Source organism: Neoarius graeffei, chromosome 1 (assembly GCF_027579695.1).
Source record: "Neoarius graeffei isolate fNeoGra1 chromosome 1, fNeoGra1.pri, whole genome shotgun sequence".
Taxonomy (NCBI): domain Eukaryota; kingdom Metazoa; phylum Chordata; class Actinopteri; order Siluriformes; family Ariidae; genus Neoarius; species Neoarius graeffei.
Window position 1 is genome coordinate 93,557,034 of NC_083569.1, and position 14,301 is coordinate 93,571,334.

Genomic DNA, 14,301 nt, shown 5'->3' on the forward strand with positions numbered 1-14,301 from the left:
ATATGGCGTTTGACCGAGAAGATGGCGTCTGTCACAATCTGGATCGGCTATGACGTCACATGCAAGTGCTCCATAGTCAATAATTGTTATATTTGTTTAGCATAAGAATATTATTAACTAACATGTTTTCAACACAAATATTTTCGCACTGAACAATAAACTGTATAACCTCCTGTAGTACCTGATTCAACTCGTTATCCATCCTTTTTGCGACCAGTGCCTCGCGATGGAGCATGCAGTGTGTGGCCACTACATGCAGGGCCTTCTGCTTAATGAGCGCGGTCACTCCACTGATCTTCCCGGTCATTGCCGCGGCTCCGTCCGAACACACCCCCACACAATGGGTCCAGTCCAATCCGTTAGACTCGATGTAATCGTCCAAAACCTGAAAAATGTCTTTCCCAGTAGTTCTTCTTTCAAGTGCTTTACAAAATAGTATTTCCTCCACAAATCTTTCCTGTGAAATAAATCTGATGTACACAAGCAGTTGGGCCTCATTGGATAAATCTGTGCTCTCATCCAGCTGAAGTGCGAAGTATTCGCTGGCTTTCACCTGCTCCAACAGCTGAGCAGATACGTCTTGAGCCATGTCACCAATCCGTCGGCTCACGGTGTTATCAGAGAGTGGGACAGCATCGATTTTTTTGGCAGCATCCTCACCAAGCAATTCTCAGACAATGTCTTTGGTGGCTGGTAAAATCAAATCTTCTCCAATTGAGTGAGGTTTAGCACGAGCAATGTGGTACGAGGCTAAAAATGATGCCTTCAGGGCCCGCTCGGGGACAGTAGCTTGCTGGGTGAATGCAGCAGATTGCCTGACCAAATGCTCTTCTTTGCGTCTGAAGAAATCTACTGTTTTTTCGGCATCTGTCGGATGTTTTTGTTCCAAGTGACGCTGAAGTTTCGAAGGTTTTAAGCACTCGTTTGACAGGGTCTCCAGACAGAGGACGCGTTTCGGGCAATCATGGCCATTTTTCTGTATGGCTGTAAAGCCATACTTAATGTATGCTGCGTCATATTTTCGGATTTTAGTTGGCCAGGACTTCTTAGTTTTTTTCGCAGCAGTGTCCTCAACAGCAGGGCTGTTGGTTTGTTCCTTCGGTCTCTTCAAAAACCTGTCCATGTTGCACTAGCAATACACTAGCTTGAGGAGCAAAGCAGCTTGATAAATGGCGCAAACCGCAACGTCACAGGCAATCGGAGAGATGAGCATGGCAAACAACGTTTTGATATGATGTATTATTAATAATTATATTTTATAATAATGATTAAAAAACTAATTACAATATATTTAATAATATTTTTAAAAAGTATATTTTTTTCCGCAATTTGTTATAGTCCCTCCAACTTTGAGGCCCCCCTAGCGCCCCCTGGCGGCCCCCACTTTGAAAACCACTGATAAAGAACATTACACAGTGGCACAAAGATATGAAGTTTATCTTCTTGTGAATATGTTCACCAGTCAAACTTCATATCTTCGTGCAACTGTATAATATCCTCTCTCTATTTTTTTATACATTACATATAATTTATAATAAATGTTTTAAACACACTTTGAAGCCTTGTACTCAGATGGGTAAGCTTGACAATGTCTCAAAAGCATTTCCTTGTTCAACAGCCTTCATCTCTGGATATTTCCGTCTCTAAATTCCCACAAGCACTCGACTCAATTATGCATTTACACAAACCTAAAAAATATCTGGTCTACAGCACAGGTTTCCGAGTCCTACAGTAGGCCATATCCTGCACATCCGAGTGTTAAAAATCACCCAAATCAAGTCAGAACTGGTTGTTGATTAGATAATTCATTTAAGTAAGGGGGGGTTAAATGTGCAAGTCAGGAAATATTCCATGACCAGGACTGAACCTGTGGTCTCCAGAAACCAGAGCATTTTTCTTTCATGGAGCTGGTGGTGTTTGGATGCATTTGCCACACACTAACCTCAGGAATAGGGGCGTTGAGGCCAGGAATCTTGAGATTGGGGTAGGACGGGGGAGGACCGTATCCCTGCATCGCAATAAGCCATGGAGGAGGAACCTTATGGGAGTTCTACAGAGAAAGAGAGAGAGATCGCTATTCACAACATAGCTGTGTCAGAAATGGAGATCATCAGGGGAAGAAACGTATGACAAAAGTCTGCTCATGCATGCGCATGCAGTTTGAAAACAGCAGAACAAGCGGTTCTCCACATCTGCAGCACCCTCTGCTGGATAAAGTGCACCAAGTGTTGAAAAGGGTGGGTACAATGGAGAAAGGTACCATTTGTTTTTCTTCTCCGAACCAAATAACGGCACCAAAAACACCATGTTCAGTAGCGAGTTGGAGCATTTCATCTGAACAACTACACTCAGATTTAACTTAAACCCTTCACTGTCTGCTTAAAATATAAGCGGTTACCTAAAAATCAGGAAAAGCCTTGGTGTACAAAAACACACAAAGTCGTTATTATTGTTCCATTTATTTCCCCAAACAGTGGAAATGATCACATCCCATCACCTCCACTTATGCGTGACCCTTCACTAGCAGACAACGACTTAAAAAAAAAAAAAGGACACACAGGACCCAAACAGTGCTGAGAAAGTACAACTTCTTTATTAAAAAATAGGTTTAAAAATATAAAATTTTAATCTATAATATTCTCTTATTATAAAAGCAACACCAATAATTTGGTTGGCCAACACGAGACACATGCAACTTGGCTTAGAGTACAAGGATAAAGAAAATCACAAAGAAGGGTAGAAGTCTTCACTCACTGGTTACACCCTTATTAAATTCACATCAGTCCATTAATTCACAGCAACATGACCCAAAGTCAGATAAAAAAAAAAAACATACACACTTAAGAGGATTCAAAGCACTGCACACTATATATCACTCTTGTTAGAACACAACAAACCCAGTGAGGATTCTCCCAAAACAAACAAAAAAAAAAAACAAAGCAAATTCTATGCTCCCTGACCCCAGGGTAGTATATATAGCAGTTACATATGCCAAGGCTAGATGAGCACTCAGTGAAATTCCTAACCAAGGAAACCCGCACGATCCAAAAAAACAACAAAATAATAAAAATATAAAACAAATGAAAGCAAAACAGTGACTATTAACATTCTGCCACCACTGTACACCGTCCTGCGCTATGGTGGCGTCGCGCCAATTAGCTTACTCCAGCTCCCGGCCCAACTTCCCCGCTGGTACGACTTGCATCTGACCACACAAACCACCGAGGGCACACCACATGCGTCTTATTGGCTTCTCTCAGATACCAGCTATACCAACAACCATACACGTTGAAGGCTAGTAATTTCGCCTCACTGTTGGAGTAACATTTCGAAGCTTCAAAAGTTTCACTCGTAGTGTAACTACAGACTTCTAGACCTCACCAGCCAACTTGACGATGGTGCCCTGGCGAATGCTACAACTCATGTACTGCAACCCGCTAATGAGACCAAACAATACTTTGGGACCCAACGTGAGATTTCAAAGGCTCTCTATGAGCGTCAAAGTAAAAGTCTCCCACTTACAGCTACTCCATTCTGCCGATTACACATGTATTAATGTACCGTATTTTTCGGACTATAAGTCGCACTTTTTTTCATGGTTCGGCTGGCCATGCGACTTGTACTCCGGTGCAATGTGTTTTTTTTCACCGTGAGAGGGCGCTATGTAGCTTTGCATGCAAGTATGTGCCGTGTTCTCTATTAATACCACTGAAAGAAAAAAAAAAGTTACAACTGACAACAAAACAAATTAGCATTAGAACAACAACAACAACAACAACGACTGAACAGAAATATGCCGCCAAAAAGAAAATCATATACTGCTGAATTCAAGCTGCAAGTAATTAAATATGCAGCCGAAAATGGTAATAGGGCAGCTGAACGAAAGTTTGGATGCAGTGAAAAACTTGGTAGGGACTGGAGAAAAGCAGAGGATAATTTGAAGAGAATGAAGAAAACAAAAAAAGCTAACCGAGGGCTAAAGGCTAGATGGCCACGTTTAGAAGAGGAGGTATACAAATGGGTCCTCGAACAACGCGCTGCCGGGAGAGGCCTGTCAACTGTGCAGTTACGGCTCCATGCTCAGGTAATTGCCAAGGCAATGGATATAGCGGACTTTGCAGGGGGTCCGTCTTGGTGTTACCGCTTTATGCAACATAACCGCCTCTCTATCCGAGCACGGACAACCGTGTGTCAAAAACTGCCGGCCGACTTCCAAGTCAAAATCGATAACTTCCGCGAGTTTCTGACAAATGAAGTAGCTGAGCACAACGTGACACCAGACCACATCATCAACATGGATGAAGTCCCCCTTACATTTGACATCCCCATGGGCCGAAGTGTCACAGAAAAGGGGGTAAAGACTGTGAACATAGGGACAACGGGTCATGAGAAGTCACACTTCACAGTGGTGCTGGCATGCTGTGGAGACGGAACGAAGTTGCCTCCCATGGTCATCTTCAAACGCAAAACGATGCCGAAAATTGAATGCCCCCCCTCAGTTGTCCTGGCCATGAATGAGAAGGAGTGGATGGACCAGGACATGATGAACGTGTGGCTGACAAAGTGCTATGCCAAGCGTCCGGATGGGTTCTTCAAAACACGCAAGGCCCTGCTTGTGATGGACAGTATGCGGGCGCACATCACACCACAGTTTAAAGAAAAATTGAAGGCTTTCAACTCCATCCCTGCCATCATTCCTGGAGGCTTGACAAAAGTGCTCCAGCCACTGGACATCTCGGTGAACCAGAGCTTCAAGGCAGTTCTGCGACAACTGTGGGAGCAGTGGATGATTGATGGGGAACACAGCTTCACGGCAACCGGGAGGATGCGCCATGCAACTTTCCTTGATGTCATCGGGTGGATTGACAAAGCATGGGCTTCAGTGACAATGGAAACCATCCTGTCGGGGTTTCGAAAGGCTGGAATAGCTGGAGCTGATGCCGAGTCTGACGACAGTCACGCAGAAGAGGAAACGGCGCTTCGTCTGCCGCTGGAGTTGGCAGAGTTGTTCAGAAGCGACACCGAGGATGAGGAATTCAATGGATTTGCTGATTTGGAGTGAAATCGTCAGCTTGATAAACTTGATTGACCTGTGTTTTATTATTAATGATAGGCCTATAGTTATTTAAATAAGTTATGTAATGATTTTAGGCCTATAGGCTATTGAATAACTTGATGTTACGGTACATATTCAGCCAGTTTTTCTCTGGGCTATTGTAAATGATTTTGTTTTGCATTTTTAAAAATAACTCTCCTTCCAAGATGAACTTTATTCTTCGTCTCTGATGTTATGGTGTTAATGGTCTGAATAACGTTTAATGTTTTTATCTGATATGACGTTAACTGGCAGGCGCACTTTCTGCCTGTTTTTTTCTCTGAGCGGTTGTTTTTTTTTTTTTCACTAGACGGTTGTTTTTACTACCGTACCTGTCTTTGGAGATGATATACCTATAGCCTACTTGGCCTCTGATTTGATGAAATAAAATTCAACAAAAATGAAGAATGACACTCCTCGATGATGACTACAGCTTTAATAACACAGATGAAAGAGCCATGGGGCGATAATAAGCCCTACCGTAAAAATATTCTAAAAGCAAACTGATTAATGCATCAGTAGTAGGCTACTAATATTAGTTATAATAATAATATAGGCTATTAGTAATAACGATAGTGATAGTATTAAAGATAGTAGTAGATATTTAAAATAATCAGACGAGGCTACTTACAGGGCAAAGGGCGCGTTATCACTGCTCAGCTGTTCGTTTATTAAATAAACAATGCAGTCGCGCAGTAACCACGCGCCGCTTATCAGATAGAATCACAGATTCTATGGATAGAATAACCCTTCAAAAAAGTGCGACTTGTAGTCCGGTGCGACGTATAGGTGTTTTTTCGTCTTCATAATGCATTTTTTGGCTGATGCGACTTAAACTCCGGAGCGACGTATAGTCCGGAAAATACGGTAATTTAATTTCACAGTAAAGATATTGTTCTTTCAGGATTTACTTAAAGGAGAACTGAAGTCATTTTTAAACTTACTTTATTTCTTAATTAACGTGTTCAATTGTGTTTTCGGTTTTAGTAACCTTATATCGTGACTCGTATTGGCAACTAATTGCAATTAAATATTATACTTATTGGCCTATTCGGTTTTTAGCCATGCTGAATTTAGTTCGTTTGGTCCACGGCAGGTGTCGCTTATCTTCACGAGACTTCAAAATGTGAAGTGTCAGCCAGGTGTCAGTGCCGCCATTTTGAAAACTGTTTTCCCAAATGAAGTATTGCACAAAAACGAGTTTAAATGACGATTACTGCCTACTTTTTTCAAACTTTCCTGATTGCTATCAAAACAAACAAAACTTCCAGCTTGATTACGTCAGCATTCGAAAGAGGGTGCGCACGTCTTTTGACAATGTTGGCAGATGTTGGTCACTTTGATTTCCGCTGTACGTTTTACTTCTGTGCTACGATGTCTTGCACAGGTCTCAACGAATCTCGTTTATGCCCATCGCTTGGACATATGGACTGATATTAGAGAGCGTATTTCAAAACACCCATAACTTGCTATAGCAGTGACAGAATAGCGATCAGAAATGCATTCTGATATTTAATAAAATGGGAGAAATAGAATTTTGATGATAAAAAAAAAAAATTTTTTTTGCCTTCAGTTCTCCTTTGGGGGCGGCACGGTGGTGTAGTGGTTAGCGCTGTCGCCTCACAGCAAGAAGGTCTGGGTTCGAGCCCCGGGGCCGGCGAGGGCCTTTCTGTGTGGAGTTTGCATGTTCTCCCCATGTCTGCGTGGGTTTCCTCCGGGTGCTCCGGTTTCCCCCACAGTCCAAAGACATGCAGGTTAGGTTAACTGGTGACTCTAAATTGACCGTAGGTGTGAGTGTGAATGGTTGTCTGTGTCTATGTGTCAGCCCTGTGATGACCTGGCGACTTGTCCAGGGTGTACCCCGCCTTTTGCCCGTAGTCAGCTGGGACAGGCTCCAGCTTGCCTGCGACCCTGTAGAAGGATAAAGCGGCTAGAGATAATGAGATGAGTTCTCCTTTGATATACACTGTTTGCTCTAGTTACCAGTAAATTTGACATTTGAAATAGCTTTTTAGGACTGTGATAGTGGAGAGGCGGGGTCTCCTTCGACACCTGTGTGCAAACGGTGCCTCAAGTTGTGTGTGATGGGCGGAGGCAATATCTACCCTGATGAAACATTAGACGCACATACATCCCAATTTGTACAGAGAATTCCAGGAACGGAAGCTGCGCATTATGATGGGTACTGAACTTCGTCCATGGTTGGCTTGTTCAGGAAATTTCCTGTCCTGAATCTAGCTAACAGTTTAGCTGCTCTAAAGTTACACAGGGTTAACTGGCAGCCAGCCACTGTGATGATCACGCATTAATACGCTTTAATTTTAAAACGCATCACGTTCACTACATTCACACGCAGCATCTGCATCACTGCGGAGTTTTCAAGCTCCGAAAATGGAGACGGGGGGGGGATGCTCCTAGATATCATTTTAGTGTGGACGGGCAAAAACAGGACGTTTGGAAACAGTGACGCAGAGACCCACGTTCGCTTCCTGATTGGGTCTCAGTTATGACACATCTTTCCCCAGATTCGTCAGCCATCACATGACCCTTTCCCAGAAGAAAACAAACGAGATCAGCTGTTTATCCCAGCATGCCCAGTGTACATGAATGGTCATGTGGTGTGCGCGCGTGTTTGTATCAACAGAGATCATTTCTGATACGGAGCTAAACACACTCATCTGAACAAAGACTCTATTTAAAACGCTGTTTTAAAACATTAACGCAGATGGATCCTTCGTCTATTTCGCAGTCTGCTCCTTCCTTAATTAATTCACGAATGAAAGAATAACGATGCTTTGGAAATAACCTTAGGTCAGATATTTGTAAAAGTTAACCGACTTATAAATCCTTCTTTCTACACCTGTCACTCATTTAATGCAGTGTTTAAACAACACAAATTTTGAAGTTTAACTTAACAGTTTGTATGAATATTTATTAGTACACTGGTAGCAAACTAGTACCGTTACCGTTCTACCACGCCAGGTACCGAGCCAACACTAATATGCACATGGGGAACATAAACACACCACGCAAACGAGATCAACATGAAGAACTCACAGGGCCGGTGGGCATGCCCAGAGCGATCCTCAGCTCATCAGACAGATCTCCAGGTTTCTTCTCCTTCAGCCGCGTCTCAAACTCCTTCCCCTGAGAGACGGAGCGCAAAGCAGAACCATGAGGAGGAGTCACACAAAAGGCACGAGAGAGACACAGAGCATGAATATACGAAATCCTTTTTCTGAAAACACGTTCCAGAGAAAGGTCAGCGCTACTCAAACAGTCGGCATTTTTTCACTCAGGGTACACATTTGGAGAAATAAGACGTTATGCAGGTGTATTTAAAAAAGAAAAAAAAAAGTCATGTTTCTTGTATTAAACTTATGTTTACATTAGTGTCATCGGATCACCACAGAGAACAATTTTTAAATTGTTTCCATGTTGATTCATTTTTTTATGCCTTTTTGGTCCATTTTGGCATGTTCTACTGCTCCACTGAACTATACATCATACAAAACCCCACATTTCTAGTGCATTTTGTGCTACAAGATTGATATGAAATGATAATGTAGCTTCTCTGCTTCATTTAATATATGCATATAAAGGAGTCATTTATCACCCGGCAAAAATTTTGCAGTTCTTTAATAATGTGTCCGTCGTTATGCCAAATGACGTTTTTGGTCAGTGTTCTCAAAAAGGAACCCAAAAACTCAATCACGGATTCTTTTAATGCTATCCATTTTGGTAGTTTCAATCTCTATACACGTCGGAATAATGCACAGAAAAATGTGTTGACTGTAAGGCACCGACACCTTTCAGCGTTGATTGAAAAGGTTCACTGGGATAATGGAAAAAGCAACGTAGTCTCCGTAGCCCTCTCTAAACTCGGGGTTTAATCAGGGTTAAAGAATTTCCCGTAATGTTTTTATAATTACCATGAGAAGTAAAGGTATAAAAATGCTTTTAGTCATTACAGACTTGAAGTAATTGCACGGAGTAGTGGTTTAATTGAGAAATTTAGTCTCCGTAGCCCCCAATTCTTCGTTAGGCGTTTCTTCGTTAGAAAAGATATTTGATTCTTTATTCGTACAATTGTTCATTCAATAAAGAACTAGGTAAAATATCCAAATCACTTCTGTTAGCAGTATTTTTGTTTTATTGCATAATAAAATGTGAAAAAAAAATTGCTCTTAGCGATCAAAATTCAGGAGTGTCATTTCATAATATTTCCAATAAAATAAATGTTATTTCCCAGCTGGGAGGTCCGCATGGTGAAATACGGTGACAGAGGTCTTGAAAGTACTGACTGAGGCCCTCTGGGCCGGGATCACGGTATTTCACCATACGGCCCGACCTTAAGCTGGTAAATAATATTTATTTTCTTTACCAAATTCTAACAGAAAACGAGAGCGTCCGAAAGGGAAAACCGAGCCGAGCCGCCATTTTGAATCCTCATTCACGGCTGTAATGCAAATGGCTTCCTCCTCGGTATACAAGTGCACTTCCATGGCAGGAAAAAAACTACATTTTGCCGCCTATGTAGTGCCCTATTTATACAAATAGGAGTCATTCAGGATTCAGCCATGTTTTTGCTCGGCGTTAGCAACAGTTAGAGGTTTTTAGCTTTCTACTGAAATGTTTTCTTTTATTTCTTCTTCCTCAGGGTAGTAAAACTCGCTTTCGCTGTGAACACTGTCATTATTGCTATCCATGCTGTAAAATTAATGCTATTCTCCTGAGAAATGCTGGCAAACATTTATAAGATTTTTAATACTTATAAATAAATCTTATTAAAAAAAAAAAAAGTTTACAAAAAAAATGCTACCATGTTTGTTGTTGTGAACAAGCGAGTCGACAGAGGTCCGTAACCGGGGTCCGCTCGCCAGCCAATCAAAGCGCAGGATTTGGACCGCGAAAAAAATAAATCTAGTTATACCTTTAAAATTTATATATTTATAATGGTCTTGATCAGGGGTGTCAAACCTGATCCATAAAGGGCCTTGTGGCTGCAGGTTTTCATTCCAGCCATGCAGCAGCACACCTGACTTGGCTCATTCAATCAACTGAACTGTCTTCACACAGTCAAATACTTGCAGCCACACCCACCCTTGATTAAAGGGTGGGTGTGTCAGTTGATTGAATAAGCCAAATCAGGGTGCTGCTGCATGGCTGGAATGAAAACCTGCAGCCACACGGCCCTTTATGGATCAGGTTTGACACCCCTGGTCTTGATCAACAGGCCATAGCTTCTGAATCAGATGAGGAGACCTCATGAAATTTTCACACTGTAATATTAAGATATGTGGAAACAAAATGCACCGACTAAAAATCTGAAAACCAAACTTTCAAAAAAAAAAATTACCATTTTGGAACAGAAACGTGTACCCTGAGTGAAAAAAAATGCAGAGTTAAACATGAGAAAGGCCAGTGCATTACCTCGTAGTACAGGTCTCCATGGATGGTGAGCTTCGGCTTGATCTGCCACTTGAAGAAGGCGTCATGGAGCTTCTGGTAGTCGATGTCAATCTTTCCCATCTTTGGGCGAACTTTCTCTCGCATTTTGGTCTTCATAGTTTTTGCATCCTCCTGTTGAAAGGACAGAAACATTGAGCCGGTATAACCTTTCCTTTCCTCACATTTTATTCAAAAGCACAGGGGGAAGGTTACACTGGACTGCAACAGCATGGAATTCCAATGAAAGGAACAGCAAAGCTGATTACATGTGTGGAGCACAAACACCAACCGGTTTTCCTCTTCAGTTAGTGTTTGAATTTCAACAACCTCTCTTACAGCCTTTAAAACCGACAAAGATCCTTCAGGATTTTCTAGATCAGTAAATCATTTTGAACTGTTAAGCCAGTATCTCACTGGGCTGCGACAGCCTGCGACTAGCTGGAGACACAATTGCAATAAAATATGCGAATTTCCACTTGGAATCGCACCAAATTGATATTTGCATATTTTACCGCAAGTGTTGTGTCTCCAACTAGTCGCAGGCTGTCGCAGCCCGGCTTTCCCTCAGCAGGCAGGGAAGGAGAGGAAGCCTCATGGAAACTGACTTGAGAAGGGTTCGTGACGGCTTTGCGACACCGGCGACGCGTTTGCGGCTATTTTGAGAGAAATTTCGTCGCGCGAATTTTTTGAACATGTTCAAAATTTCAGCGACGAAGGAGCGACACTTTGCGACTCATGCGAGGAAATTGAGAAGCTCTGCCAATGTTTCAAGACACTTTTGAAACTCTCTCGCAAATGACGTTCGCAATTTGTCGCAGCCGAGTGAGATACTAGCCTTAGGGCGTTCCATCTGAGATGAAGATCATGACGAGAGCAGAAAGCATGTAGCAGCTCCACACACACACACACGGTGAAACTGCAGTATATTTGCACTAACAGGTCACAGGGATTATGGTCTGGCACTAGTGACGAGATACATCAGGCCACAATGTTAACTTTTTGAGGCCATTTGAGGTGTCAAAAGTTTTTACCCCCTTGAATTTCCTTTTGCCCTAAAATTTTGCGGTATTTCGGCAAGTTTTCAAGTACACGGTTCAAGGCAATACTGATATGTTTTCTAGCGGTAGAATTGAGTTATCTAGACAAAAGTACATGTTTAAAAACATTTTTTTAAAATTATTTTTAAGAACATTTATTTCTGCAACAGAACAAGACAAGCCCTGAAAACATGACACAATCAATATCATACTGTATGTACAGTACTACTATATAATACGTCTTTTTATATAGGAGTTTAGGACACAAACACACTGTTTTGCCGATAACAATGACGAGCAATCCTGCAAACATGAATTATAAAACAGGAGTCTGTCCTGCAGTACTGATTTGCCATTGCATTTAGGAGGCAATTAAACCACCCGTCCTCCTCATTTACTGTAGAGGGTGTGGTTTACTATTTGAGACACAAAAGCACGTCTTTCCATTCATTGAATACTTACCACGAGCTTTTTACACACATGCACGACTATTTGCTCTTCAGCCTTTTAGCAGGATATACAGGTTAAAAAATAAACATCAAAATGTAGAATTGAAAACTATTTGTTTCAACTGATCCTTCAGTTTCACAGAAACAGCAATAAAAAGATGACTTTTTTTGAGCAGCGATTGCAAAATTGCTTTATATTTATACTCAAGAATCCTTCACGCACAGGACAGGCATTTTACAAGGAACTTTGGTATGTCGCAGCCGGGGCCTGAACCTGCGACCTCCTGCTCAGGGGGGCAAACGCTCTACCACTGAACCGCCGCGGAGTTTTAAGAACGGGGAAAATTCTTGCGAATCAACATCTTTAATGTAACTTCTTATTCACGTAACAGGGCTCGACATTAACGGTTGTCCGCGACAAGTGATCCTTTATGTCGGACAAGTTCATCGTCTCAGTTACTTGTCTGATCGGACAAGTGCCAAAATACGCCGATATTCGGGTTACATATCAAATTTATCAGTTTATTCACATGATTTCCGAAGTATCTCACTCGACATATTGTTTTGATGAATCGCCGGATGTTTCTCTTCGGAAAGAGCGATGTGCGCATGCGCAATATTCCACTTGCGAAACCGGCCAATACCGCTTTGTGTATCTGAGCTGAAAAGTAAACGGTCGTTTATCAGACCCTCCAGGATTTCGCGATGTTGCAATTTGCAACTTGAACGCAAATTCAACCAATCCCCGTGAATTCAGGGTGGTGTTGCGATTATATCCAATCACCGCAACTTTCCCACAAATTTGACCAATCGTTGGCGTCGTCTTGAGGTGACGTCGACAAACTACCTTCCGCCTTACTTCCGTGTTTCCGTTCAAGAGAAGCAGCATGTGCGAGTCAGTGTTTATGTAGGCTTAAATTCTGTTACTGAAAGTGTGTTATGTTTACAGTGAAGGACTGTGTGCACTTTACTTTTTTTTTTTACTTAATACAAGAAGTTAATGGATGCCAACATTTTTGCCAAAATGGTATTTTATTTTCCATTGTTTAGGCAGCTTCAGCATCATACTGTGAGATTCTGTTCAAATTGTTTTTTTTTTTTCTTCTATGAAGCCTGAGACATTTATTTTATTAGTTTATAATTGTTTAATTTAGTCTTCAGGAGAGACTGCCTGCACACAGTACTAATATTAATAATTTTTTTCTTACATGAAAGCTGAGGCATTTATATTATATTTTAAGGTAACTTCATGTTGTGCTGTGAGGTTCTATGCACTTTAGCTTTTGAACCAACAGGTGCATTTGGATAAGTAAAGCCTATTTTTCTGCATTTTTGTAGTCCTGGTAAAGTTGTTTATAGGACCATTTCTCAGTGTCTTTGTTTTTTTTAATCAATAGTTTTTCAGTAATAACTTAATATTTAACATACTCAATTTTAATCACAAAAAGAGAAAATCGCAACAATTTCTCGCAACTTTCACTTCCTCCCACAATGTAATCGCAACAAAAACCTAAAAAACACCGCAACCATTAAATACCATACAGGAGCCACACTGAATAATTAGACAACAATTAATCAGTGGAGGATATATATTCAAAGTTAATAATTTAAAAATGAAAATATACTGTATAATTTTAATTTTCTGGTTTTCAATTTCTCAGAAATAAATTAATGATTGATGGAGTCCAATTTTTTTTCTGCAGTGAATAGATTGCGTTAAAGTAATTCTGGTGAAATTAGTTTATTACAAATAGTTTTTGTGTTTTTTTTTTTCTCAAATTTTTCTTCGGACAAGTCAACTTCACATTCGGACAAGTAAATTTCCTTTCAACTTGCCCGACAGGACAAGTGGTTTCAAAAGTTAATGTAAAGCCCTGCGTAACATCTACCCCTTTTCCACAAAATCAGTTCCAGGGCTGGTTCGGGGCCAGTGCTGGTGCTGGTTCACAACTCGTTTAACTTGCGAGTCAGCTGAGAACCAGTTTGCTTTTCCATAGCTCACGGTGCTAAGGGAAGCCTGCATTACGTCGCTGTATACGTCAGTTACGTCGCTACGTTTGCAAAAACCTTGGCGCGAATATCGAAGCAAAAACACCACAGAAGAAGCAGCAGCAGCAACAATAAATGACTTCGCGTTTGTACAGCTGCTGCTTCTCGTCGCTTAAAAATGGCGATCTTTCGCGGTCTTATTGTTGTTGGTCTTAACAACTCTGCCCCCCGCTGACGTAAGCGGTTCTTTCCTCTGGCCCAGCAGAGAGTTGGTGCTAGC

The 14,301-nt window shown here is 41.4% G+C and overlaps 1 protein-coding gene across 12 annotated transcripts in view; it reads right to left on the reverse strand.

The window, feature by feature from the left end:
• The window catches only part of LOC132869130 (splicing factor 3B subunit 2-like), a 68,018-nt gene that overhangs the window by 20,841 nt on the left and 32,876 nt on the right, over positions 1–14,301 (reverse strand). For all 12 annotated transcript variants that reach the window (XR_009651001.1, XR_009650998.1, XR_009650996.1 and 9 more), the window contains 3 exons: positions 10,529–10,678; positions 8,153–8,242; positions 1,943–2,050 (listed from right to left, as the gene is read on the reverse strand). Coding sequence is in view for 6 of the 12 variants with exons in the window: in XM_060902886.1 (XP_060758869.1) it covers positions 1,943–2,050; positions 8,153–8,242; positions 10,529–10,678 (348 nt within the window). In the remaining 6 variants the exon portion in view is untranslated. The remainder of the gene's footprint in view (positions 1–1,942; positions 2,051–8,152; positions 8,243–10,528; positions 10,679–14,301) is intronic.